The 25,247-nt window shown below is 44.4% G+C and overlaps 1 protein-coding gene across 1 annotated transcript in view; it reads left to right on the top strand.

Annotated features, from left to right (window-relative positions):
• Window positions 1-6,711: 6,711 nt before the first annotated feature.
• Window positions 6,712-25,247, top strand: part of LOC110535562 (serine/threonine-protein kinase H1-like) — a 34,740-nt gene continuing 16,204 nt past the window's right edge. The window contains exons 1-3 of the mRNA XM_021620627.2: window positions 6,712-7,191; window positions 7,456-7,555; window positions 7,745-8,506. Of these exons, the coding sequence (XP_021476302.1) occupies window positions 6,908-7,191; window positions 7,456-7,555; window positions 7,745-8,506 (1,146 nt within the window). The 5' untranslated portion in view covers window positions 6,712-6,907. The remainder of the gene's footprint in view (window positions 7,192-7,455; window positions 7,556-7,744; window positions 8,507-25,247) is intronic.

The following is a 25,247-nucleotide window of genomic DNA, read 5'->3' as shown; positions in this document are numbered from 1 at the left end:
GGCGCCATCTTGTCAGGTTGTTCACTTATTGTGATTAAAGTGCTACATTTAAAAGACACCTGACATCAAGTTCTCTTTTCATGAATATGGCCTCCATGATCATTTTATCTGTCATTTAGAGATGATTCAGGGCACAGCAACTTAATGAGTAATTCAACAGGCTCCAATTTCAAATTAAACAGGGTATTTTTAAGAAGTGGAATGTCCAGATCCTTCAGAAAAAAAACACAGTTTAAATAAGTTTGTCGCTGGCTTGATGGATGTGTGATACAGACATTAGATTAGCAGGAGTTCAATCAGCAGGCACTCTATCACTTACCGTATTCAAATTGAATATTCTCAGCAGACTATTTTGTGGCATAAAATTGGAAGATAGAGCTCGATTAATGCCAGCCTCCTTCCTTGATTTACTTTGCAACGTCTTGATAATGTTTTGATTATGTGGAGCATGGCTCTACAGTATATGTTGTTGGGCTATGGGAATAAATGCAGACAAATTCTTGTCTTTTTTAAACAACTAGATATCTTGTGTTTTCAGTGTGAGCACTATAATTGTGCAGGTAACATATAAGAATATAACTTATTTGCAGAGAGAATAGCAAGGAAATGTGACCAACTATGTTTTTCAGCAGCTGTGCATGTTTTGCACTGTTGTAATGCTAGAGTTTAGTCTGATATTTCCATCTGAGACCACACACTAAAGGTCAGGTTCTAAACAGAGCAGTTTAATGGCAGAATAAGAAAGGGGAACATCAAATTATTCACATAGATGGATCTTTTGAGGGTCAAATGTTTTCTGAGGTGATTCATTTTGGGAGGCCTTTCAGAGTCAACCATTATCCAACATTGTTTTAACAGGAATAGAGTAATGATCTCTTCACATATATTTCAAATTCATAATCTGAGTAATTATCTAATCTAATTAATGACCTTACACCATCACTTGCTATTAACTCTAGCCTGATGTAAAAGCAATTAAGAAACCATGTTCATTATGCGAATCTATAGACTGACAGATGGACTGGACATAGCCTAACCTGAACATGGCGAACCAATGACCGAATCCGTCACCAGAATCCAATTTTGCCAACTTGCACAGTGTCCATGATTTGTTCAATCAAGACATCACAACCAATTTATCTGCTGTCCTTTCTACTCCGCTTTGGCTGGGACAGTAGTAGCAGTAGGCAGTGTGTGTGTGTGTGTGTGTGTGTGCATGGGTGCGTGTGTGTGTGTGTGCGTGTGGGGGCACTAGTCTAAAGAAAATTGGAGTATCCGTCAGCCGTCCCGTAGGATCCTGCCTTTAGAAGACACAATATGCATCCCAAATGACACCCTATTCCCTTTATAGTGCACTAGTTTTGACCAGGACACATAGTACACTATATACAATAGGGCTCTGGTCAAAAGTATTGCGCTATATAGGGAATAGGGTGCCATTTGGGATGCAAACACAGCATCCTCCTCCTCCACTCTGCCTCTGACAAACCCAGCGCTCGCCTCACTAGTCAATGTAATTAGTTTTGTTTCTCTGCTATTGTGTTCATCCCAAATGGCACCATATTCCCTATATAGCGCAATACTTTTGACCAGAGCCCTATTTGCTTTGGTGAAATGTAGTGCACTATGAAGGGAATAGGGTGCCATTTGGGACGCATCCATTGTGTTTCTCCACAGCACCTTCTTTATTGTTCCCTGCATAGCTTCTGGAATGGCGATGGAAGTGTACCATTACACCATTACACCATTCCCCAGGATTGCATTAAAGGTTTTTGATCAAGTTTCACTAGTGTGAAAAATAAGTGTTATCCAAAACATTGATCTCTTCCTCTCTTCCTTCTTTTCTCTGAACGGCTCATAATAGGCAAACATGCTCCTTGTATACGTCCCTGCTCTCTCGCCGCTAACTTCTTTGCTGCAAAACATCAATTACAGAGTGGTGTTCCAGTGATTAATCAAGGACAGGTTTAATTAATCAGCGAGATAATACAACTAAACTGCAAATGGTTAGTTATTGATGAAGGGGGTTATGAGGGGCTTGACTCGCCACGGATGATAGAACAAATCTAAGAGATTGATAAACACAATTTTATTTTATCTGCCCAACTGTGGACCTCGGAAAATACCTCTTATCTAATGTGAACAGGAGGCTGCTGTGTTTAGGGAGTAGGAAAAGACTGAAAATATGTGTGTGTGTGTGTGTGTGTGTGTGTGTGTGTGTGTGTGTGTGTGTGTGTGTGTGTGTGTGTGTGTGTGTGTGTGTGTGTGACAAGGGCACAACAGCGGGCTCTGAATGTGGGTTCTGCAGTCGCATGGAGTGCATTGTGGACACTGTACATACTGATATGAAATACCATTAACTTCTTATCACAAACCAGGGCTTCTTTTGACTTTATTCTATACCTTTTGTTTTCTTTTATGAAATTCACACTTGGGAAGTTTGTATGATTTATTTCAGTCAGTTGAAAGTGGTACTACTCTAACAGCCTCAACAGCCTTTTAAACTAAAATATTGCCATGTACAGTGCATTCTGAAAGTATTCAGACCCCTTGACTTTTTTCCACTAAGTAAACGCCTTATTCTAAAATTGATTAAAACGTTTTTTCCCCTCACCAATCTACACACAATACCCCACAAAAACAGTTTTTTTTGAATATAACATTTACATAAGTATTCAGATCCTTTACTCAGTACTTTGTTGAAGCACCTTTACCACCAATGCGGTCGAGACCGCCAGTGCGCCTCCACAGCCCTGTGTATCCGGTGCCTCGGCCAAGGAAGAGGCCGCCTGTATGTCTCCCCAGCCTGGTGAGTCCTGTCTTCAGTCCGGGGCCCGCTGCGAGCGTCCCCGCTCCAGAGGCGCCACCTAAGCGGGCCAAGACCCGAGCCGCCGCCGCCGTAAAGAAGGCCCACCCGGACCCTCCCCTTTAGAGTCAGGTTTTGCAGCCATGGTCTGCACCTTTGGGAGGGGAAATGTGGTTGGATGGGGAATGTTGCTACAGAGCTATTTTCAGGTCTCTCCAGGGATGTTTGATCGGGTTTAAGACCTCATGGCTTGGTTTTTGCTCTAACATGCACTGTCAACTGTGGGACCTTACATAGACAGGTGTGCCTTTCCAAATCATGTCCAATCAATTGAATTTACCACAGGTGGACTCCACTCAAGTTGTAGAACATCTCACGCATGATCAATGGACAAAGGACGCACCAGAGCTCAATGTCGAGTCTCAGCAAAGAGTCAGAACACTTATGTAAATAAGTTATTTATGGTTTTTTTGTTTTTTTAAATGTACAAAGAATTCTAAAAACCTGTTTTTGCTTTGTCATTATGGGGTATTATGTATAGATTGCTGTGGGGGAAAAAGTATTTAATTTATTTTAGAATAAGGCTGTAACGTAACAAAATGTGGAAAAAGTCAAGGGGTCTGAATACTTTCCGAAGGCACTGTATCTCCATAGCTTGCATTGCCTCAAGCTTCAATCAATGTACTGAGCGCCCTCTTCTGGGGGTGTAGTTATATATCAAGCTTACTTACTTTTCAATCAATGTCAAACTGAACGCATTTCATTTTCAAAGCAAAAATCACAAATGTCATGATTTTGAATACGTTCACAAATCAATTCCCTATTGTCACAAAATTATCTCTGTGCACTTTCCAGAAGGTGTGTTGTGTCTATTACTGTGCATTCTGAGAGTGATTGCTACTGAGAGCTGAGCAAAAAAACAATTTCCTTTACAAGATGGACAAACAAATTACTATTCAATTCTACATCATCCAACCATAATAAGAGCAATGAAGGGACTTGCTGAACTGAATGCAGAACAAAAGTGCTCTTACCACTACTCCTCTCCACTAATGATTCCCATCCCACCAGTCCATAATGTGTGCGAGTGTACGCGTGTGTGTATACGTGTGTGTGTTTCCCATCCCATCTATTCTATAATGACTTTACTCTCCCAAGGACTCAACGGCATGCGGCATGCAGGAAGCAGACATGCGGCAGGCAGTGAACAGCATTACCAACACACACACACACACAGCCAACTGCATTAACAACACCACACACACGTTGTGGTTCATCTGTAACTGGGGACAGCCTTTTAGTAATCAGATAGTGGTTCGATAAGACTGAACTGCTGACTCCCTGAAGAGGCCTTCTGAAGGACGATTTACCGCCTCGCTGCTGATCTGATGTATATCCTCTGTTGGCTTGAGACTACACTCTGTGTCTGTGTGTGTGTGTGTGACACAAAAGAAACACTGAAACAAACCTCTATTTTGTCACCTCCTCAAAGGTTCCAATGCCATGTAGAGCAGCAGTCGTTGCAGATTTGCAGTTGTTGCCATATCCGTCTTCAGGTTGTGAAACTTTTTATCTGAAAAAAAGAGTAAAGAGAATGGCATAAATGGGTTTGATCATCAGCTGTGCACCTGAAGGCAGTTTAACGGGTATACTAGTTAAAGAAACTGTCATAAATCTTGACACTAGTGACACTAGAATGGGGGAATGCATCAATTGCAACTCAATAATCACTACTCCTGAATTATTACTCCGTTGTTATTATAATTCAGAATATACACTGACTGAATGAGTCTGAAACAGCAGGTTGGAGGAAGGAAAGCTCGCACAAGGAATAACATCACAACCTGGTGTCTGAATTTGGAAACAGAAATGGTGATGACGTTGCAGTCATATCTGTCTATGTAAGGGTTCCCCAACTGGCAGCCCGCGGCCATTTTATTTGGACCCCCAATTTTTCTGAGCAAAAACATTTGAATTGTTTGACATAAGACTGTAAAAAGGCCAGAAAATCAGCTCCAAGGGATTTTAATTTTGAAAATCTGTTCCAATGTATTACCATGCCTAATAAAGAGATATATGTGATTGTTTACAAATGTAAGCAAGGTTTGAAGTGATATTGTTTTAGTCATCTGTTTGGGCTTCTTGCAGTTTATTTGCAGTCTATACATTTCTTGTAAATATGTTCCGCTCCCCAGACCATCCACTCAAGAAAAAAATAATCCCGCAGCTGAATCTAGTTGATGGTCCCTGGTCTATGTGCTATGGACGTGCCAGACAGACAGAGAGTGGCGTGTATTTATGGATGGATGCCAAGGGAAGCCAGGCTTCCCCAAAATATTTACCAAGAAAATAGAAAAAATACATATTAAATAATTTATCTTTCATCTCTCTGTGTTTTCATCATTTTCCTTCAATTCGCAAGAGGCTGAATGTACTGAATCTCACTAGAGAAAGCATCCGAGTGAGCAAAACAGCGCCCTCTGTCTCTGTATGTGTAGGCCATTTATTTGAAGCTCTCTGGTCATAAAGAGTATGACATTGTTGCCGCCCGTAGCGTTGAATGGAAGGGAAGCCAGCGAGCATTTGGAAAAATGGTATACTAGCCAATCAGCGTTGAGCTAAACTGAGTGAGCGCAACTGTGAATGGTGCTTGTGCACCAAAAAAAAGTGTCAAGGGAAGTCAGTTTGGATTTGGCTTCACTCCTATCACAGAGAAATATGTAATTGACAGTAACAACTTGAATTGCTGCATCTGGTTGTGTTGTTGTTCTGTGGTGGCTAGCTAGTTAGCTAAAATTGTCCACTTTCCTAAATTAGCCATGGATGGGGATAGGGATTTGGAGTTGTGGTTTTACTTAATTCTCCTTACTGGCCAATGATTATAATGGCGATTCTGATCCAACCATAAAATACATTGTGCCCCTGGAATGAGAGGATGGAAGTTCAATATGTAGCTAGATGTAGAAGGTTAACTAGCTAACATTTCCCATGAAAGGAAGCTAGACTAGCTAGAAAGCATTTTAGCCAGGTAGCCTAGGACAACAAAAAATAAAAGCATATACTGTATGACAGTCATGTAGAACTTGTCAACATGAAAGAGAGGAGGTTGGTATTGGCATTTCTAGGGTGAATCAACATGATTTTACTACTTGCATGAACGCACGCACACACACTCACACGCACACAAATCAGAACCATAGACAGCCACATCATATTTAGCTTATGTTGATTGGACTAAATTGCAGTTGCTCTCTGTGTTTCTAAATCAATAGTTGTTTAGCAGTGTCAGAAACATTAACTTGCTAGACCATACTGTAGGCCATGTAACTGTTTGTTACATGCAATATGCTTTGTGGACTTCACGGACAGAGGTTGCTCTCCGGTTTTGTGATGAAACAAAGGTGTGGTTGAATTTATTCTGCCACTGTGCCTTCTTATTGTCTCAGCCTTTGGTATATATCAGGGTCACAATGCATATGAACTAACAGGTTATAGAGAAAACAACGCAATTACACATAGGTAGCATTTTTTTCTGGCTTTGCTTCCCCAGTCATATTGCCCACACACCGCTACTGCAGACAGACACCACACAATGGCAATTATAGAAGATGAACGCTATAATAGGCCTATGGTAGGTTACTCTGTCATCAACCAGCATCACGGGCCAGGGTGGGTGGCAATACTACCAGAAATAGCCTAGTTCTAGAGGATAGCCCAGTTCGGAGATGATTATACTTTAACGAGCTCAGTGAAAGAATGTCAAAAGCTTCAAAACAACTCACACTGACGTGTTATCTTTGGCAACTGACTGATGTGGAAGAGCATCCGCACCTTATGCACCTGCGTGACAGAATGTCGAGAAAATCCTTTTCAGTGAATCCATCCATTCACACAATCTAAGCGTTGCCTGCACCTGCTCACTCACTCCTCCAGACGTCTCTTCACCAATTTAGCCGTGTATGTGTATTGTAGTATAGGTTCAAGTTGGCATTGCTGCTGATCGAGTCTGTTAAGATTGTGTACGTTTTTCTTAGCGCACGCAATTACGCAAGCAGCAACTGCCCCTTTTCTCTTCATGCCTTCGTTAGTTGCGCTTTAGTAATGGGCTGCGGAAGCACCAAGGTGCTGCCTGAAAGCTCGGTTAAAAACGGTTACGTGAGCTTCGTGAAGTCGGTAGTGGGCTACAGTCACAAAAGAAAAGAGTTAGACGATGAGCTACAGAAGTGTAAAGGGACGCAGAAATACTTTTGGAGTGTTGTTCAGAGCAGTGGAGTTACGGGTACACAGGCGCCGTCACGCGTTCTACTGCCGACGGGCCAGGATGGGCAGAGGCACAACAAAGTGGCCAAGTACAAGGCGAAGTTTGACCCCAGAGTCACAGCAAGGTAACTGTATAAAAATCGTTAACGTTTGAAGATCAGTAGTAGCAATATAAATCAGTGCCGATTCATTGTAGGTACTTAGACTAATTAATTTGCTAATGTTGTTGATGATGATGATGGTGATGATGATGACTCCATATTCTATGATATTTCATATTTATCTCCCATAGAAGACCTCACCTCACTAGAGTTGAATACAGTAAAACAGAACACTATTCTACTTCCCACACACCCTTTTCTCTTCTCCCTCCTGCCCTCTCTGTCCAGGTATGATATCAAGGCCCTGATCGGTAGGGGGAGCTTCAGCCGGGTGGTACGTGTCGAGCACAGAGCCACCCGCCAACCCTTCGCCATCAAGATGATGGAGGTCTGTAAACTTATTTCTTCCAGTAGACCTAGGGAAGAGGTAGGGGGACAGCGAATGTTCATGAGGGGAGAAACAGAAGGAGAAGGATTTGTGCAACATTAGTAAGGGCAATTACACCAACAAATTAAAAGGGCAGTAATATCAGGATTGTGTGTCGTTTTCTAAAATGAAATTCAACACCTGTTGCAGGTGGAGGCCAGGGAAGGGCGAGAGGTGTGTGACTCGGAGCTGGGGGTGCTACGCAGGGTCAGCCACCTCAATGTGGTACAGCTGGTGGAGGTGTTCCAGTCGCCCCAGAGGGTCTACATGGTTCTGGAACTGGCCACGGGCGGGGAGCTGTTCGACCGTGTCATCGCTAAGGGCCACTTCACTGAGCGTGATGCCACCAGAGCCCTGCAGATGACTTTAGCCGGGGTGGGGTATCTTCATTCTCTGGGCATCACACACAGGGACCTGAAACCTGAGAATCTGTTGTACTACCACCCTGGAGCCGATTCACGCCTGCTGGTGACTGACTTTGGACTGGCCAGCTTTGGGAACAGGGACCCTGGAGGGGGTAAGGATGGAGGTGGGGATGGAGTGGGCAGTGGAAGTGGAGATAGTGGAGTTGGAAGAGGCAGTGGAAGGGGTGGAAGTCTGGGTGGAGTTCCAGGTGGTAAGGTAGCAAATAGGGATGGTAAGGAAAGCTGTGATAGAAGGGATGGAAGAGATGGAAGAGGGGATGGAGGAGGTGGCGGTAGAAGAGACTGGTCCATGACGACCACTTGTGGGACACCAGAGTACATGGCCCCAGAGGTGGTCTTGAGGTTGCCCTACTCCTGCCAGGTGGACATGTGGGCCCTAGGGGTCATAGCCTACATCCTACTCAGTGGCTCCATGCCTTTCGAGGACGACAGCCGGCCCAGACTCTACAGAGCCATCCTCAGGGGAAGGTACAGTTTCCACGGAGAGGTGAGTTGTTGTTGAGTTCCATCATGCGTTTCTTAAAGGGGAAATCTGGGATTCAAACAGCAGAGGGATAGGGCTGGAGCAATGTAACCACTCTCAATTCATAGACTGAGTAATCGGTGCAAGGACTGACCATCCGTGAGATCCAAATCCTAGATTTCCTTCTTTAAATGTTTTTTTTTTGCTTTGAATGATCCATCTGTCTTTTTGGTTGTTTGGCTATGTCGTCCCATCGTGCACAGCAGGACAATGATCTGAGTGAAGTCCTTCTACATCCACTGCTTGCCACGCATCACACACTTTCAAACACAGTCTTTCACTCATGCAGAAGACACACACGCACACACTGTCACACACTCTCACACAATTTCTCTCAACAAGGAAACATAACCATACAGTTACACACATCATATCCCCATCATTATTTCACCAGATAATTTCTAATAGTCTGAATCACTGAACTGAATGTCTCACTGAACATCTCAGAACCATCATGTGAAGTTTTTCTCCATTGATCCCCTTCAGCAGATCAGCATGGTAACACACTTGAATGGACACGTATGTTTGATTTAGCTCTTTGAAAACGCTTAGAGGGTAAATAGGGCCTTGTCGTTCATGTCCTCTCTGCTCCTTTCTGCTCCGTGCTGTAACTGAACTGGATATTTTAACAGTTTTGTTAGAGCGCTCTCTCTTTCTCTCTCTCTCACACACACACACACACACACACACACACACACACACACACACACACACACACACACACACACACACAAGCTCAGTCTCTGTGGTGGTGTGTTTGTGGGGAGGTTTGGGTCCGTTCTTTCACGCTGATTACACCCCAGCCTGGGATTATTCAGTGGGCTTTAAAGCATGGCCCCATTCTGTTGTATGCAGCGGCTTGACATTTCAGTCTGCTCTATTATTCCAATGTTTACTGCGGCTACACTGACCAGACAGACCACCAAAGGAATAATGGATATGGCTGAAACCCTGGGTGGGATTTACAAAAAATATATATATTTCACATATTTATGGCTTTATAGAAATATTTCTTATGTAAAACTGAGAAAATATATTTGTGTTTTGGCTGTATAATAACCTTGTCTGCAACGGTTACGAAATGAATAACTAGTCTACTGATTTTGCTGCACTATTTATGTCTAGGGGTCTTAGGCCTAGCTACGTGGTCTGTAACCTGATTTGATGTGTGCATAAATGTAAGAAGTAAGCGTGTGCGACTAGGTGTTGAATGTACACGTAACTGCCAAAGTAAAGGAAACACGTGATTAAATGAGGGAAAGAAAGTATTTTGAAAGCAGGTGCTTCCACAGAAGTGTGGTTCCTGAGTTAATTAAGCAATTAACATCCCATCCTGCTTAGGGTCATGTATAACAATGCTGGGCAGGCTGTTATTTTGGCCATTATTTTGGCTCCCATGGCTATGCCCCCATAGGATGACAGTGCCCCCATCCACAGGGCACAGAGTATGTGAGCGGAGTTGAGCGGTCGGAAATGCCGCTCATCTCTCATGGAGTGGTGCTTGCGCACTGCTCCCGGCGCGCCACGTCCTTTCCAACCGTTCCGCTAAAAAACGCTCCTTGCTCAAAAGGAAAAAAAATGCCTCTCCAAATTCACTCCATTCATTAAAATCACAATTTATCCAACAGCCATTGATTTTTGTGACTACCTGGACCTACCATTTGGATATGAAGCATTGAAACCAAACCATATGAGTTGAATGAAAAGTATTTTAATAAACAACAGGAAACTTTAAGAAGCGCTCATCATTTTAAATAGGCTATGTGTTGTATTAAACAAGATATAAACACTCTAAATAGGTCAGGAGACAGACAGGTAGCCTAAGAAGGATGAAAATGAATTATTTAGGCTATATTATTTAAATTACATCAAGGCTGGCAGGGACATTAACCACTCAGCATTTAAACAACATTTTGTTTTATTAAATCATTATAGTCTATAAATTGCACATTTGGGCTGTAACTTAATTAGAATTAAATACAAATGAAATGAAAAAAATGCCTTATTAAGCTACATCTACAGTGCCTTTGAATTCATTTTTAGAAACATGAGTTTGGCCAGAGTCTGTGGCTTCAGGCTCATGCGATGGTGCCATATGCCATAGCTGACTCAGTCACCAGATCACAACCCAATTGAACAATTATGGGAGATTCTAGAGCGGGGCCTGACAGAGTTTTCCACCACTTTCTAATAAAACACCAAATTAGAGTTCCAGAAACTCAGTTTACAGAAGCCCATCCTTATACATCACATGTTCACAGGTGTGTGCAACCAGACTGTCTGTCTCTCATACCACCCACACACACTTACAGTGCCTTACAAAAGTATTCTTCCGCCTTGGCGTTTTTCCTATTTTGTTGCATTACAACCTGCAATTTAAATAGATTTGTATTTGAGTTTCATGTAATGTGAACACACACAAAATAGTTCAAATTGGTGAAATGAAATGAAAAAAAATGACTTGTTTAAAAAAAAAAAAACATTTTAAACGGGAAAGGGGTGCGTGCATATGTATTCACCCCCTTTGCTATGAAGCCCCTAAATAGGATCTGGTGCAACCAATTACCTTCAGAAGTCACATAATTAGTTAGATTGCACACAGGTGGACTTTATTTAAGTGTCACATGATCTGTCACATCTGATCTGATCTGATCTCATTATACAATGCCTTGCGAAAGTATTCGGCCCCCTTGAACTTTGCGACCTTTTGCCACATTTCAGGCTTCAAACATAAAGATATAAAACTGTATTTTTTTGTGAAGAATCAACAACAAGTGGGACACACTCATGAAGTGGAACGACATTTATTGGATATTTCAAACTTTTTTAACAAATCAAAAACTGAAAAATTGGGCGTGCAAAATAATTCAGCCCCTTTACTTTCAGTGCAGCAAACTCTCTCCAGAAGTTCAGTGAGGATCTCTGAATGATCCAATGTTGACCTAAATGACTAATGATGATAAATACAATCCACCTGTGTGTAATCAAGTCTCCGTATAAATGCACCTGCACTGTGATAGTCTCAGAGGTCCGTTAAAAGCGCAGAGAGCATCATGAAGAACAAGGAACACACCAGGCAGGTCCGAGATACTGTTGTGAAGAAGTTTAAAGCCGGATTTGGATACAAAAAGATTTCCCAAGCTTTAAACATCCCAAGGAGCACTGTGCAAGCGATAATATTGAAATGGAAGGAGTATCAAACCACTGCAAATCTACCAAGACCAAGGACAACAATCAGTCATATATTGCACAAATCTGGCCTTTATGGAAGAGTGGCAAGAAGAAAGCCATTTCTTAAAGATATCCATAAAAAGTGTTGTTTAAAGTTTGCCACAAGCCACCTGGGAGACACACCAAACATGTGGAAGAAGGTGCTCTGGTCAGATGAAACCAAAATTGAACTTTTTGGCAACAATGCAAAACTTTATGTTTGGCGTAAAAACAACACAGCTGAACACACCATCCCCACTGTCAAACGTGGTGGTGGCAGCATCATGGTTTGGGCCTGCTTTTCTTCAGCAGGGACAGGGAAGATGGTTAAAATTGATGGGAAGATGGATGGAGCCAAATACAGGACCATTCTGGAAGAAAACCTGATGGAGTCTGCAAAAGACCTGAGACTGGGATGGAGATTTGTCTTCCAACAAGACAATGATCCAAAACATAAAGCAAAATCTACAATGGAATGGTTCAAAAATAAACATATCCAGGTGTTAGAATGGCCAAGTCAAAGTCCAGACCTGAATCCAATCGAGAATCTGTGGAAAGAACTGAAAACTGCTGTTCACAAATGCTCTCCATCCAACCTCACTGAGCTCGAGCTGTTTTGCAAGGAGGAATGGGAAAACATGTCAGTCTCTCGATGTGCAAAACTGATAGAGACATACCCCAAGCGACTTACAGCTGTAATCGCAGCAAAAGGTGTCGCTACAAAGTATTAACTTAAGGGGGCTGAATAATTTTGCACGCCCAATTTTTCAGTTTTTGATTTGTTAAAAAAGTTTGAAATATCCAATAAATGTCGTTCCACTTCATGATTGTGTCCCACTTGTTGTTGATTCTTCACAAAAAAATACAGTTTTATATCTTTATGTTTGAAGCCTGAAATGTGGCAAAAGGTCGCAAAGTTCAAGGGGGCCGAATACTTTCGCAAGGCACTGTATATACACCTGTTCTGAAAGGCCCCAGAGTCTGCAACGCCACTAAGCAAGGGGCACCACCAAGCGAGCGGCACCATGAAGACCAAGGAGCTCTCCAAACAGGTCAGGGACAAAGTTGTGGAGAAGTACAGATCAGGGTTGGGTTATAAAAACATATCAGAAACTTTGAACATCCCACGGAGCACCATTAAATCCATTATTAAAAATGGAAAGAATATGGCACCACAACAAACCTGCCAAGAGAGGGCTGCCCACAAACTCATGGACCAGGCAAGGAGGGCAAAGAGACCAAGGATAACCCTGAAGGAGCTGCAAAGCTCCACAGTGGAGATTGGAGTATCTGTCCATAGGACCACTTTAAGCCATACACTCCACAGAGCTGGGCTTTACGGAAGAGTGGCCAGAAAAAAACATTGCTTAAAGAAAGAAATAAGCAAATCTGTTTGGTGTTCGCCAAAAAGCATGTGGGAGACTCCCCAAACATATGGAAGAAGATACTCTGGTCAGATGAGACTAAAATGTAGTTTTTTGGCCATCAAGAAAAATACTATGTCTGGCACAAACCCAACACCTTTCATCACCCCGAGAACACCATCAACACAGTGAAGCATGGCGGTGGCAGCATCATGCTGTGGAGATGTTTTTCATCGGCAGGGACTGGAAAACTGGTCAGAATTGAAGGAATGATGGATGAGCTAAATACAGGGAAAATCTTGAGGGAAACCTATTTCAGTCTTCCAGAGATTTGAGACTCGGACGGATGTTCACCTTCCAGCAGGACAATGACCCTAAGCATACTGCTAAAGCAACACTTGAGTGGTTTAAGGGGAAACATGTACATGTCTTAGAATGGCCTAGTCAATGCAAAGACCTCAGTCCAATTGAGAATCTGTGGTATGACTTAAAGATTGCTCTACACCAGCGGAACCCATCCAACTTGAAGGAGGTGGAGCAGTTTTGCCTTGAATAATGGGCAAAAATCCCAGTGGCTAGATGTGCCATGCTTATAGAGACATGACCCAGAGACTTGCAGCTGTAATTGCTGCTAAAGGTGGATCTACAAAGTATTGACTTTGGGGTGGGGGAATAGTTATGCACGCTCAAGTTTTCTGTTTTTTTTGTCTTATTTCTTGCTTGTTTCACCAACAAAAATATTTAACATATTCAAAGTGGTAGGCATGTTGTGTAAATCAAATGATACAAACCCCCAAAAATCTATTTTAATTCTAGGTTGTAAGGCAACAAAATAGGAAAAATGCCAAGGGGGTGAATACTTTCGCAAGCCACTGTAGATCCATGAACACACACACACACAAACAGACGTGCATACTAGTGATGCGCAGGTCAGCAGTTTGTTCAACCACACGCCTGCAATAGCTAATAACCCATCTGTGATAATGTGAAAATTTGAGGCCCCCACCTGACCGTAACTCGCAAATAGGCCGATAGAAAATTTGCTGTTACACAGGTGCACCTTGTGTTGGGCACAATAAAAGACCACTCCAAAATGTGCAGTTTTGTCACAAAACACAATGCCGCAGATGTTTCACTTTTACAGGAGCTTGCAATTGGCATGTGGACTTCAGGAATGTCCGCCAGAGCTGTTTCCAGATCATTTTGTGTTAATTTCTCTACCATAAGCCACCTCCAACGTCGTTTTAGAGAATTGGCAGTACGTCTAACCGGCCTCACAAACGCAGACCATGTCATGTGTATGGGCTCGATTGGGCGAGCTGTTTGCTGATGTCAACATTGTGAACAGAGTGCCCCCTGGTGGTGGTGGGGTTATGGTATGGGCAGGCATAAGCTACGGACAACAAACACAATTTTATTTTATCTATGGCAATTTGGATGCACAGAGATACCCGTGATCAAATCTTGAGGACCACTGTCATGCCATTCATCCGCCGCCATCACCTCATGTTTCAGCATGATAATGACCCCATGTCGCAAGGATCTGTAAACAATTCCTGAAAGGCTTGCTTACTTACCAGACATGTCACCAATTGAGCATGTTTGGTGTGCTCTATATCGACATGTACGACAGTGTTTACCAGTTTCCGCCAATATCCAGCAGCTTCATACAGCTTTTGAAGAGAAGTGGGACAATATTCCACAGGCCACAATCAACAGCCTGATCAACTCTATGCAAAAGAGATGTGTCGCGCTGTATGAGGCAAATGGTGGTCACCCCAGTGACTCACTGGTTTTCTGATCCACGCCCCTACTTTTTTTAAGGTATCTGTGACCAACAGATGCATATCTGTATTCCCAGTCATGTGAAATCCATAGATGAATGGGCCTAATGAATTTATTTCAATTGACTGATTTCCTTATATGAACTGTAACTAAGTAGAATCTTTGAAATTGTTGCATATTGCATTTATATTTTTGTTCAATATAGTTGACATCAGTAAAGTTCTCTTTCATCTCTGCTTCTCTCGCGCAACAGACATTTAGGGACCGGGGAGAAAATGCAATAACTTAAAAAAATGTGAAACATTTTTCGTGCAAAATGTTCAAATGATATCAGTTTGGCCGGTTTTAAGGAAATTAAAAGCAGTGGAAAATACCCAACATGTTTCTGATAAGATTTCAGTACTGCTTGGATGCATATTATGGGATCCTGAGTGGCACAGTCAGCTAAGTCGTCACTACAGACCCGGGTTCGATCAAGGGCTCTATCACAACTGGCCGTGAACGGGAGTCCCATAGGGCGGCGCACAATTGGCCCAGCATCGTCCGGGTTAGGGGAGGGTTTGCCCTGGGTAGGCCATCATTGTAAATAAGAATGTGTTCTTATCTAACTTGCCTAGTTAAATAAAGGTTAAATAAAAAATAAATACAAATATTTTATATTGTTGAAATACTATCAGCTTTTATGAATCTGATAGAGATAGCGCCTTTACAGACAGTCCCTAACTACGCATTCATTCTCTCAAGATGCTGAAAGAAAAAAAATCATATTTCTCCACTCCTGTTCCCGAGTTAAAATGTACATTTGGTGTATCATTTTACTGAAAGATATGCTTAATTCTGCAGGAGTTTGTATTATATTGGTTATGTGAGAGGTTGTAGACCTACACGCAGTGTCCAGATTTCAGTTAGGCTTTTATCAATTTAACCCATCTAAACAGTAGGCTATAGTTCCCTTGACTTGCCATATTTGAAGTCCCCCGTCTTGTAACTCTCGAATGTGTGTAGCGCCTCACAATAATCACACTGCACACTTTTACCACTTCACAAAATCACTCCCAAACATTACTTTTATGGCCCCTCCTTTCTCTTTATTTTAAACTCTCCTTTTCTCTCATTGAATTCAACTTCGACATTGTCCTTTTTGCCAGAGTGGATCGCCATTAACTTTTTCTGGCCATGTTCCCAAAAAGCATTTGGCCATTGGCAAATATTTGGCGCATACAGTTAGGCCATAAAGCTTTGGCTCACATACTCCACTCAAAGCGTTAAAGGAGCCCTACAGTACAGTAAATTGTGAGGAGCCAGCCAGAGATGGAGAGAGATAGGAAGATAGAGAGGGAGACAGTGAAAGAGAGAGAAATGGAGACAGAGCGAGAAAGAGAATGGGAGAGAGACAGAGCGAGAGAAAGACGGAGAGAGAGAAGGAGAGCGACGGAGAGGAGGGCAAAAGAGTGGGGGAGGAAATGGAGGAGGAATGATAGCCCAGGTGTCATCCAAACTTCTTCCATTTAAGAATGATGGAGGCCACTGTGTTCTTGGGGACCTTCAATGCTGCAGAATTGTTTTGGTACCCTTCCCCAGATATGTGCCTTGACACAGTCCTGTCTCGGAGCTCTACGGACAATTCCTTTGACCTCATGGCTTGGTTTTTACCACAGGTGGTCAGTTGAAGAAACATCTCAAGGATGATCAATGGCAACAGGATGCACCTGAGCTACATTTTGAGTCTCTTAGCAAAGGGCCTGAATACTTATGTAAATAAGGTGTTTGTTTTTTTATTTCTAATGCATTTGCTAGAAATTCTGTTTTCGCTTTGTCGTTATGGGGTATTGTGTGTAGACTGATGAGACATTTTTTTTTATTTAATCCATTTTAGAATAAGGCTGTAATGTAACAAAATGTGGAAAAAGTCAAGGCGTCTGAATAATTTCTTAATGAACTGTATGTGCCGGTACTCATTTTGGGTGCCGGTACCTTTTTCTATTTAGTTGCAGTGACTTGTGAATACTTTTGAGCTAACATTCTATAGGAGCTGTCTGTATCTTTTTGACTGGTGTTTTTTTTAACCAAACTAAATATGCTTCTCTGCATCTCTGCTAAATCTGGGTAAAGGATTGAAAGGAATGTGAGTGTTGTTCAGTACATTTAGTAATTGCTTGCTTTTCTACCAACCTTGCCAGCAGGCATGCCAGCTAACATAGTTAGACAAGCGAGCTACTCTAGCTTGATTGATAGGCTAAAATGGCTTCTTGGTGGCTAGTTATGAGGTTAGGAGATTGGGAACCTATCTGGGCTGAAGACAACTTTATAAAAGTGCTAGGTGGTAGTATTACAGAGAAACAACAACAACAAAAATGTAACAAAAATGTTTTAACGGGACAAATCCGAGGGGCATGTGCCCCCTATTGGCATGACGCCACGCATGCACACACACACACACACACACACACACACACACACACACACACACACACCACTTCTCCTTCCCCCACTGCAGTACAGCATCACAGGTGTCACAACCCTGGCCTCAGGCTGTGTGGTAGAAACCCTGAACTGTAGAGGTGAAGGAGGAGGGATGAGGGATGGGGGGTGGGGAGGAAGTTGCCTCTGGGCTATTTGAGCCTTATCGCTCAACCTGTTCACTGCAAGCATGAGTTCATTGTGAACTTGCCTTAGCATGGTGATTTTTCTGCATTTGAACAACAAATTACAAAAGCCACACAATATTGACCTAAGCATCTGCATGGTAGATTTAGCAGCAAGAGCTATGCATGATTCTAATAGTTAGCCCAGTCTGCCACCTAGTGAGGGGACTGTGAATGAACTCAGCAGTCCATATAGAAAAACAATCTCCTCTTTATATTCCACTTGAGTCATGACATTTACATTTGTTTACCACCTGGATTTGATATTTAGACTTTGAATGGTCATTTATGTTTGGTATTACAATATACATGCAGGCCAGTTATTTGTTTGATTTAAAACACCTGGCTACATTCTTCCATTGGCCTTAATAGCTGTGCTATTATAGTGGTATATACTGTATGTACTAATGTTATATAAGGTTGTCTTTGTTGCTATGGAAAATCCCTGCTTGGGTTCCACTTCCCATAACAGCAGCTAATAAATCTTTAGCAGTGACTGTCTGAGAGGCTTGCGTGCAGTTTTACATTATTCAGAGTGCATTATCCACACAATCACATTAGAGCTGTAATCCTAGCCTCTAGCGTTTTCTTTATTTCTTGTAATTATATGTTTGTCAGGTGAGGATGGATCCTGGCGCTAAAAGAGCCGGAGCGAAGCGACTCACTGACGCCTCACATCTTCCTGTCTCTCTAACAGCTAACGGCATGTTGCTCAATAAACCAGGCCCTGTAGTGTTTTCTCTTCTAAGGTTACATCCCCAAATGGCACTCTATTCCCTATATAGTGCACTACTTCTAACCATGGCCCTATTAGTAGTGAACGATGTAGGCAGGGAATAGGGTGCCATTTGGGACGTAGTGTTATTCTCCTTCTTCCTCTGCCCAATACCTTTCCCTTTCTCTCCTAATCTGACTTTCTCCTCAGCAATGATATATGGTTCAGGCTCTTGTCCCTTTCCACCAAACCTAATAAAGCCACTGTTTTTTTTATGTGAAAATTTTACAAAATAAAACAAGAAAATATACTTGTATTTCAGGCCGTTGGTGCACTACCACAGACAGAGTTGCCACAACTCTTCCCTCTTCTTCAGTGTATTGATATAGAAGAATACTTGGGGAAAGTATCAAGATCCTTCATATTATTGTAGTGGAGGCTGCTGGGGGGAGGACGGTTCATAAGGACAGCCGTGATTGGGAGTCCCATAGGGCGGTGCACAATTGGCCCAGCGTCGTCGGGTTAGGGTTTGGCCGGGGCAGGCCGTCATTGTAAATAACAATTTGTTCTTAACTGACTTGCCTAGTTAAATAAAGGTTCAATAAAAAAATGGATTGGTATCAAACAGTTGTGAAAAACTGTCGTACTTGAGTAAAAGTAAAGATATCTTAATAGAAAATGACTCAAAAGTGAAAGTCACCCAGGAAAATCCTACTCTTAGTAAAAGTCTAAAAGTATTTGTTTTTTATGCTTAAGTATCAAAAGTAAATGTTATTGCTAAAATATACTTAAAACTATAAATAATTTCAAATTCCTTATATTAAGCAAACAACACTCAACACTCAAACAAAGCATGTGTTTAGTGTGTCCGCCAGATTAGCGGCAGTCGGGATGACCAAGGATGTTCTCTTGATAAGTGTGTGAATTAGAAAATTTTCCTGTCCTGCTAAGCATTCAAAATGTACTTTTGGGTGTCAGGGAAAATCTATGGAGGAAAAAGTACATAATATTCTTTAGGAATGTAGTGAAGTAAAAGTAAAAGTTGTAAAAAATATAAAAAGTAAAGTACAGATACCCCAAAAAAACTACTTAAGCAGTACTTTCAAGTATTTTTACTTAAGTACTTTACACCACTGGTATCAAATACATTTTGTTTGGTTTTCATGTGTTTGATACCATTCCATTATATCCAGACAGCTGATGTTCTGAAAGAGCTGCAACATCTGGATCCCTACAAATCAGCTGGGCTAGACAATCTGGACCCTCTCTACCTAAAATTATCCACCGATGTCATGCGTAGGTGTAATAGGGGGCAGGGAAGTCAGGCGCAGGAGCGTCAAATGGAGTGTAAAATAGAGTCTTTTAATAAAGTCCACGGAGTATGCTCCATAACACTAAATGTACATAAACACACAAACATGGGTACGAGGACCCGACGCGCACCTATACAACAATCACACTACACTGACAATAAAACAATCTCTGACAAAGACATGAGGGGAAACAGAGGGTTAAATACACAACAGGTAATGAATGGGATTGGAAGCAGGTGTGTGGGAAGACAAGACAAAACCAATGGAAAATGAAAAAAGAATCAATGATGGCTAGAAGACCGGTGACGTCGAACGGCGAGCACCGCCCGAACAAGGAGAGGCAACGACTTCGGTAGAAGTCGTGACAGTACCCCCCGCCCCTGACGCGCGGCTCCAGCTGCGCGTCGACACCGGCCTCGGGGACGACCCGGAAGGCGAGGTGCAGGGCGATCCGGATGGAGACGGTGGAATTCTGATAACATGGAAGGATCTAACACGTCCTCCACCGGAACCCAGCATCTCTCCTCCGGCCCGTACCCCTCCCAGTCCACGAGGTACTGAAGGCCCCTCGCCCGACGTCTCGAATCCAAAATGGATCGAACAGAGTACGACGGAACCCCCTCGATGTCTAGAGGAGGCGGAGGAACATTACGCACTTCAGTCTCCTGGAGCGGGCCAGCCACCATCGGCCTGAGGAGAGACACATGGAACGAGGGGTTAATACGGTAATGAGTGGGTAGTTGTAACCTATAACATACCTCGTTCACTCTCCTCAGGACTTTAAACGGCCCCACAAACCGCGGACCCAGCTTCCGGCAGAGCAGGCGAAGGGGCAGGTTTCGGGTCGAGAGCCAGACCCTGTCCCCAGGTGCGAACACTGGGGCCTCACTGCGGCGACGGTCTGCGCCAATTTTCTGGCGCCTTATGGCACGCTGAAGGTGGACGTGGGCTGCCTCCCAGGTCTCCTCAGCGTGCCGAAACCAATTGTCCACCGCAGGGGCCTCGGTCTGGCTCTGATGCCAAGGAGCCAGAACCGGCTGATACCCTAATACACATTGAAAGGGAGTAAGGTTAGTGGAGGAGTGACGTAGCGAGTTCTGAGCCATCTCTGCCCAGGGCACGAACTTCGCCCACTCCCCCGGCCGATCCTGGCAATAAGACCGCAGAAACCTACCCACATCCTGGTTAACTCTCTCCACCTGCCCATTACTCTCGAAAACCTGAGGTAAGACTAACCGAGATCCCCAGACGCTCCATGAACGCCTTCCAGACCCTTGATGTGAATTGGGGACCCCGATCAGACACTATATCCTCAGGCACCCCATAGTGCCGGAAAACGTGTGTAAACAGGGCCTCTGCAGTTTGTAAGGCCGTAGGGAGACCGGGCAAAGGGAGGAGACGACAGGACTTAGAAAACTGATCCACAACGACCAGGATCGTGGTGTAACCCTGTGAAGGTGGAAGATCAGTCAAAAAATCCACCGACAGGTGCGACCACGGCCGTTGAGGAACGGGTAGAGGTTGTAGCTTACCACTGGGCAGGTGTCTAGGAGCCTTGCACTGGGCGCACACCGAGCAGGAAGAAACGTAAATCCTCACGTCCTTAGCTAAAGTGGGCCACCAGTATCTCCCGTCAAGACAGCGCATCGTCCGACCTATCCCAGGATGACCAGAGGAGGGTGACGTGTGAGCCCAATATATCAATCGGTCGCGGACAGCAGACGGAACGTACAGACGACCAGCTAGACACTCAGGGGGAGAAGGCTCTGCACGTGACGCCCGCTCAATGTCCGCGTCCAGCTCCCACACTACTGGCGCCACCAAACACGAAGCTGGGAGTATGGGAGTGGGATCCATGGACCGCTCCTCTGTGTCATACAGCCGAGACAATGCGTCTGCCTTAACGTTCTGGGAGCCTGGTCTGTAAGAAAGAGTAAACACAAAACGAGTGAAAAACATGGCCCACCTTGCCTGGCGAGGATTCAATCTCTTCGCCTGCCGGATATACTCCAGATTGCGGTGGTCAGTCCAGATGAGAAAAGGGTGTTTAGCCCCCTCAAGCCAATGCCTCCACACCTTCAAAGCTTCTACGACAGCTAACAGCTCTCGGTTCCCCACATCATAGTTTCGCTCCGCCGGGCTGAGCTTCTTTGAAAAGAAAGCACAGGGGCGAAGCTTCAGTGGCGTACCCGAACGCTGAGAGAGCACTGCTCCTATCCCAGCTTCGGATGCGTCCACCTCCACTATGAATGGCAAAGAGGGATCCGGATGAGCCAGCACAGGCACCGAAGTAAACAGAGTCTTCAGGTGCTCAAAAGCCCTGTTCGCCTCAGCAGACCACTGCAAGCGCCCTGGGCCCCCCTTTAGCAGTGAAGTAATGGGAGCTGCCACCTGACCAAAACCCCGGATAAACCTCCGGTAGTAATTGGAAAACCCCAAAAACCGCTGCAACTCCGTTACCGTGGTTGGAGTCGGCCAATTACGCACGGCTGTCATGCGGTCGCTCTCCATCTCCACTCCTGAAGTGGAAATCCGATGCCCTAGGAAGGAGATGGATTGTTGGAAAAACAAGCATTTCTCAGACTTGACATATAGATCATGCTCCAACAGGCGACCAAGCACCCTGCGCACCAGGGACACATGCTCGGCGCGTGTAGCAGAGTATATCAGAATATCATCGATATACACCACTACACCCTGCCCGTGCAGGTCCCTGAAGATCTCATCTACAAATGATTGGAAAACTGATGGAGCATTCATCAACCCATATGGCATGACCAGGTACTCATAATGACCTGAGGTGGTGCTAAATGCCGTCTTCCACTCATCACCGTTCTTAATACGCACCAGATTGTACGCACTCCTGAGATCCAATTTTGTGAAAAAACGTGTCCCGTGCATTAACTCAATAATCGTATTGATCAGAGGTAGCGGGTAACTATATTTCACTGTGATTTTATTAAGACCTCGATAATCAACGCACGGGCGTAAACCGCCATCCTTTTTTTTCACAAAAAAGAAACTCAGAGACGGGTGAAATGGATGGCTGAATGAACCCCTGATGCAGGGATTCAGAGACATATGTCTCCATAGCCTCCGTCTCCGCTTGCGACAGGGGATACACGTGACTCTTGGGATATGCAGCGTCTACCAGGAGATCTATCGCACAATCCCCCGTCGATGGGGTGGTAATTGAGTCGCCTTCTTTTTACAGAAGGCGAGAGCCAAATCGGCATATTCGGGGGGAATGCGCACGGTGGAGACCTGGTCTGGACTTTCCACCGTAGTAGCACCAACGGAAACCCCTAAACACCTACCTGAGCATTCTCGCGACCACCCCGTGAGAGCCCTCTGTGGCCAAGAAACAGTGGGGTTATGACAAACTAACCAGGGTAGGCCTAGCACCACAGAATATGCAGGAGAATCAATAAGGAAAAGACTAATCTTCTCCTTGTGACCCTCCTGCGTTATCATACACAAAGGTGCGGTTACCTCCCTGATAAACCCTGACCCTAATGGTCGACTATCTAAGGCATGAATAGGGAAAGGCATATCCACAGGAACAATAGGGATCCCTAAACTATGAGCTAGACTTTTATTAATGAAATTCCCAGCCGCACCCGAATCTACTAGCGCCTTATACTGGGAATGCAGTGAAAAATCAGGAAAAGAGACAGAGACAAACATTAGCGCAGCAGAGGGCTCTGGATGAGAATGGTGCCTACTCACCTGGGGTGACGCCAGAATGCCCTGCCTGCCCTCTCTATTCCCAGAGGAACCAACCCGGCACCGACCAGCAGTGTGCTCTCTGCGACCTTGAATGGTGCTCTAGCGGGAACCACCTCCGGTCTCCCTGCGCACCATCCCTCCCAATTCCATAGGTTCGGGAGAGAGGGTGCGGGAGGATGGAACAACCAGACCCCGATCTAGACGTCCACGAGTAGCCAGCATGTTGTCCAGCTTGATGGACATGTCCACCAGCTGGTCGAAGGTGAGGGTGGTGTCTCTACAGGCCAGCTCCCGACGGACGTCCTCGCGTAGACTACAACGGTAATGGTCGATCAGGGCCCTGTCGCTCCATCCAGCGCCGGCAGCCAAGGTCCTAAACTCCAAAGCAAAATCCTGTGCACTCCTCGTCTCCTGCCTCAGATGATAGAGAAGCTCACCCGCTGCTTTGCCTTCAGGCGGGTGATCGAATACTATCCGGAATTGGCGGGTGAACTCCTCAAAATGGTCCAGCGCCGCATCCTCCCTACTACACACAGCGCTGGCCCATTCCAGGGCTTTCCCGGTGAGGCATGAGACGAGGGCGTAACTCTTCTCACGGTCAGATGGTACTGGGGAGGCCGTGGCTAGATACAAGTTCAGTTTAAGGAGGAAACCCTGGCAGCCGGCAGTATCTCCGTTGTATCCCGTAGGTAGGGATAAATGGATCCTCGATTCCGGAGAGGAAAAAACGTTCACGGGAGATTCCGGTCGTGGTGGTAGTGGCGCTGGAGAAACTCCCTGTCTCTCCCAGCGATCCATTTTCATGACAATGTGATCCATGACGGAGCTGATAACGTCAAGCTCCCTCGCTTGTTCCTGAACGCGTTCCTCCAGCTCCATGGGCATAGTGTCCTCTCCTGCTGACTTCATATATTGGTCAGAGATTCTGTCATGCGTAGGTGTAATAGGTGACAGGGAAGTCAGGCGCAGGAGAGTCAAATGGAGTGTAAAATGGAGTCTTTTAATAAAGTCCACGGAGTATGCTCCATAACACTAAATGTACATAAACACACAAACATGGGTACGAGGACCCGACGCGCACCTATACAACAATCACACTACACTGACAATAAAACAATCTCTGACAAAGACATGAGGGGAAACAGAGGGTTAAATACACAACAGGTAATGAATGGGATTGAAAACAGGAGTGTGGGAAGACAAGACAAAACCAATGGAAAATGAAAAAAGGATCAATGATGGCTAGAAGACCGGTGACGTCGAACGCCGAGCACCGCCCGAACAAGGAGAGGCAACGACTTCGGCAGAAGTCGTGACAGCCGCCATTGTTGCAACCCCTATTACTAGTCTGTTCAACCTCTCTTTCGTATCGTCTGAGATTCCTAAAGATTGGAAAGCAGTCGCGGTCATCCCGCTCTTCAAAGGGGGTGACACTCTAGACCCAAACTGTTACAGACCTATATCCATCCTGCCCTGCCTTTCTAAAGTCTTCGAATGCCAAGTGAACAAACAGATCACCGACCATTTCGAATCCCACCGTACCTTCTCTGCTATGCAATTTGGTTTCCGGGTGCACCTCAGCCACACTCAAGGTCCTAAACGATATCATAACCGCCATCGATAAAAGACAGTACTGTGCAGCCGTCTTCATCGACCTGGCCAAGGCTTTTGACTCTATCACCACATTATTATCGACAGATTCAACAGCCTTGGTTTCTCTAATGACTGCATCGCCTGGTTCACTAACTACTTCTCAGATAGAGTTCAGTGTGTCAAATAAGAGGGCCTGTTGTCCGGACCTCTGGCAGTCTCAATGGGGGTGGCACAGGGTTAAATTCTCGGGCAGACTCTTTTCTCTGTATATAACAATGATGTCACTCTTGCTGCGGGTGATTATTTGATCCACCCGTACGTCGACGACACCATTCTGTATACTTCTGGCCC

The sequence above is a fragment of the Oncorhynchus mykiss genome, chromosome 11 (genome assembly GCF_013265735.2).
Source record: "Oncorhynchus mykiss isolate Arlee chromosome 11, USDA_OmykA_1.1, whole genome shotgun sequence".
NCBI classification, from domain to species: Eukaryota; Metazoa; Chordata; class Actinopteri; order Salmoniformes; family Salmonidae; genus Oncorhynchus; species Oncorhynchus mykiss.
Note: the sequence above shows the minus strand (reverse complement) of the source record. Positions and strands in the feature narration are given on the sequence as shown.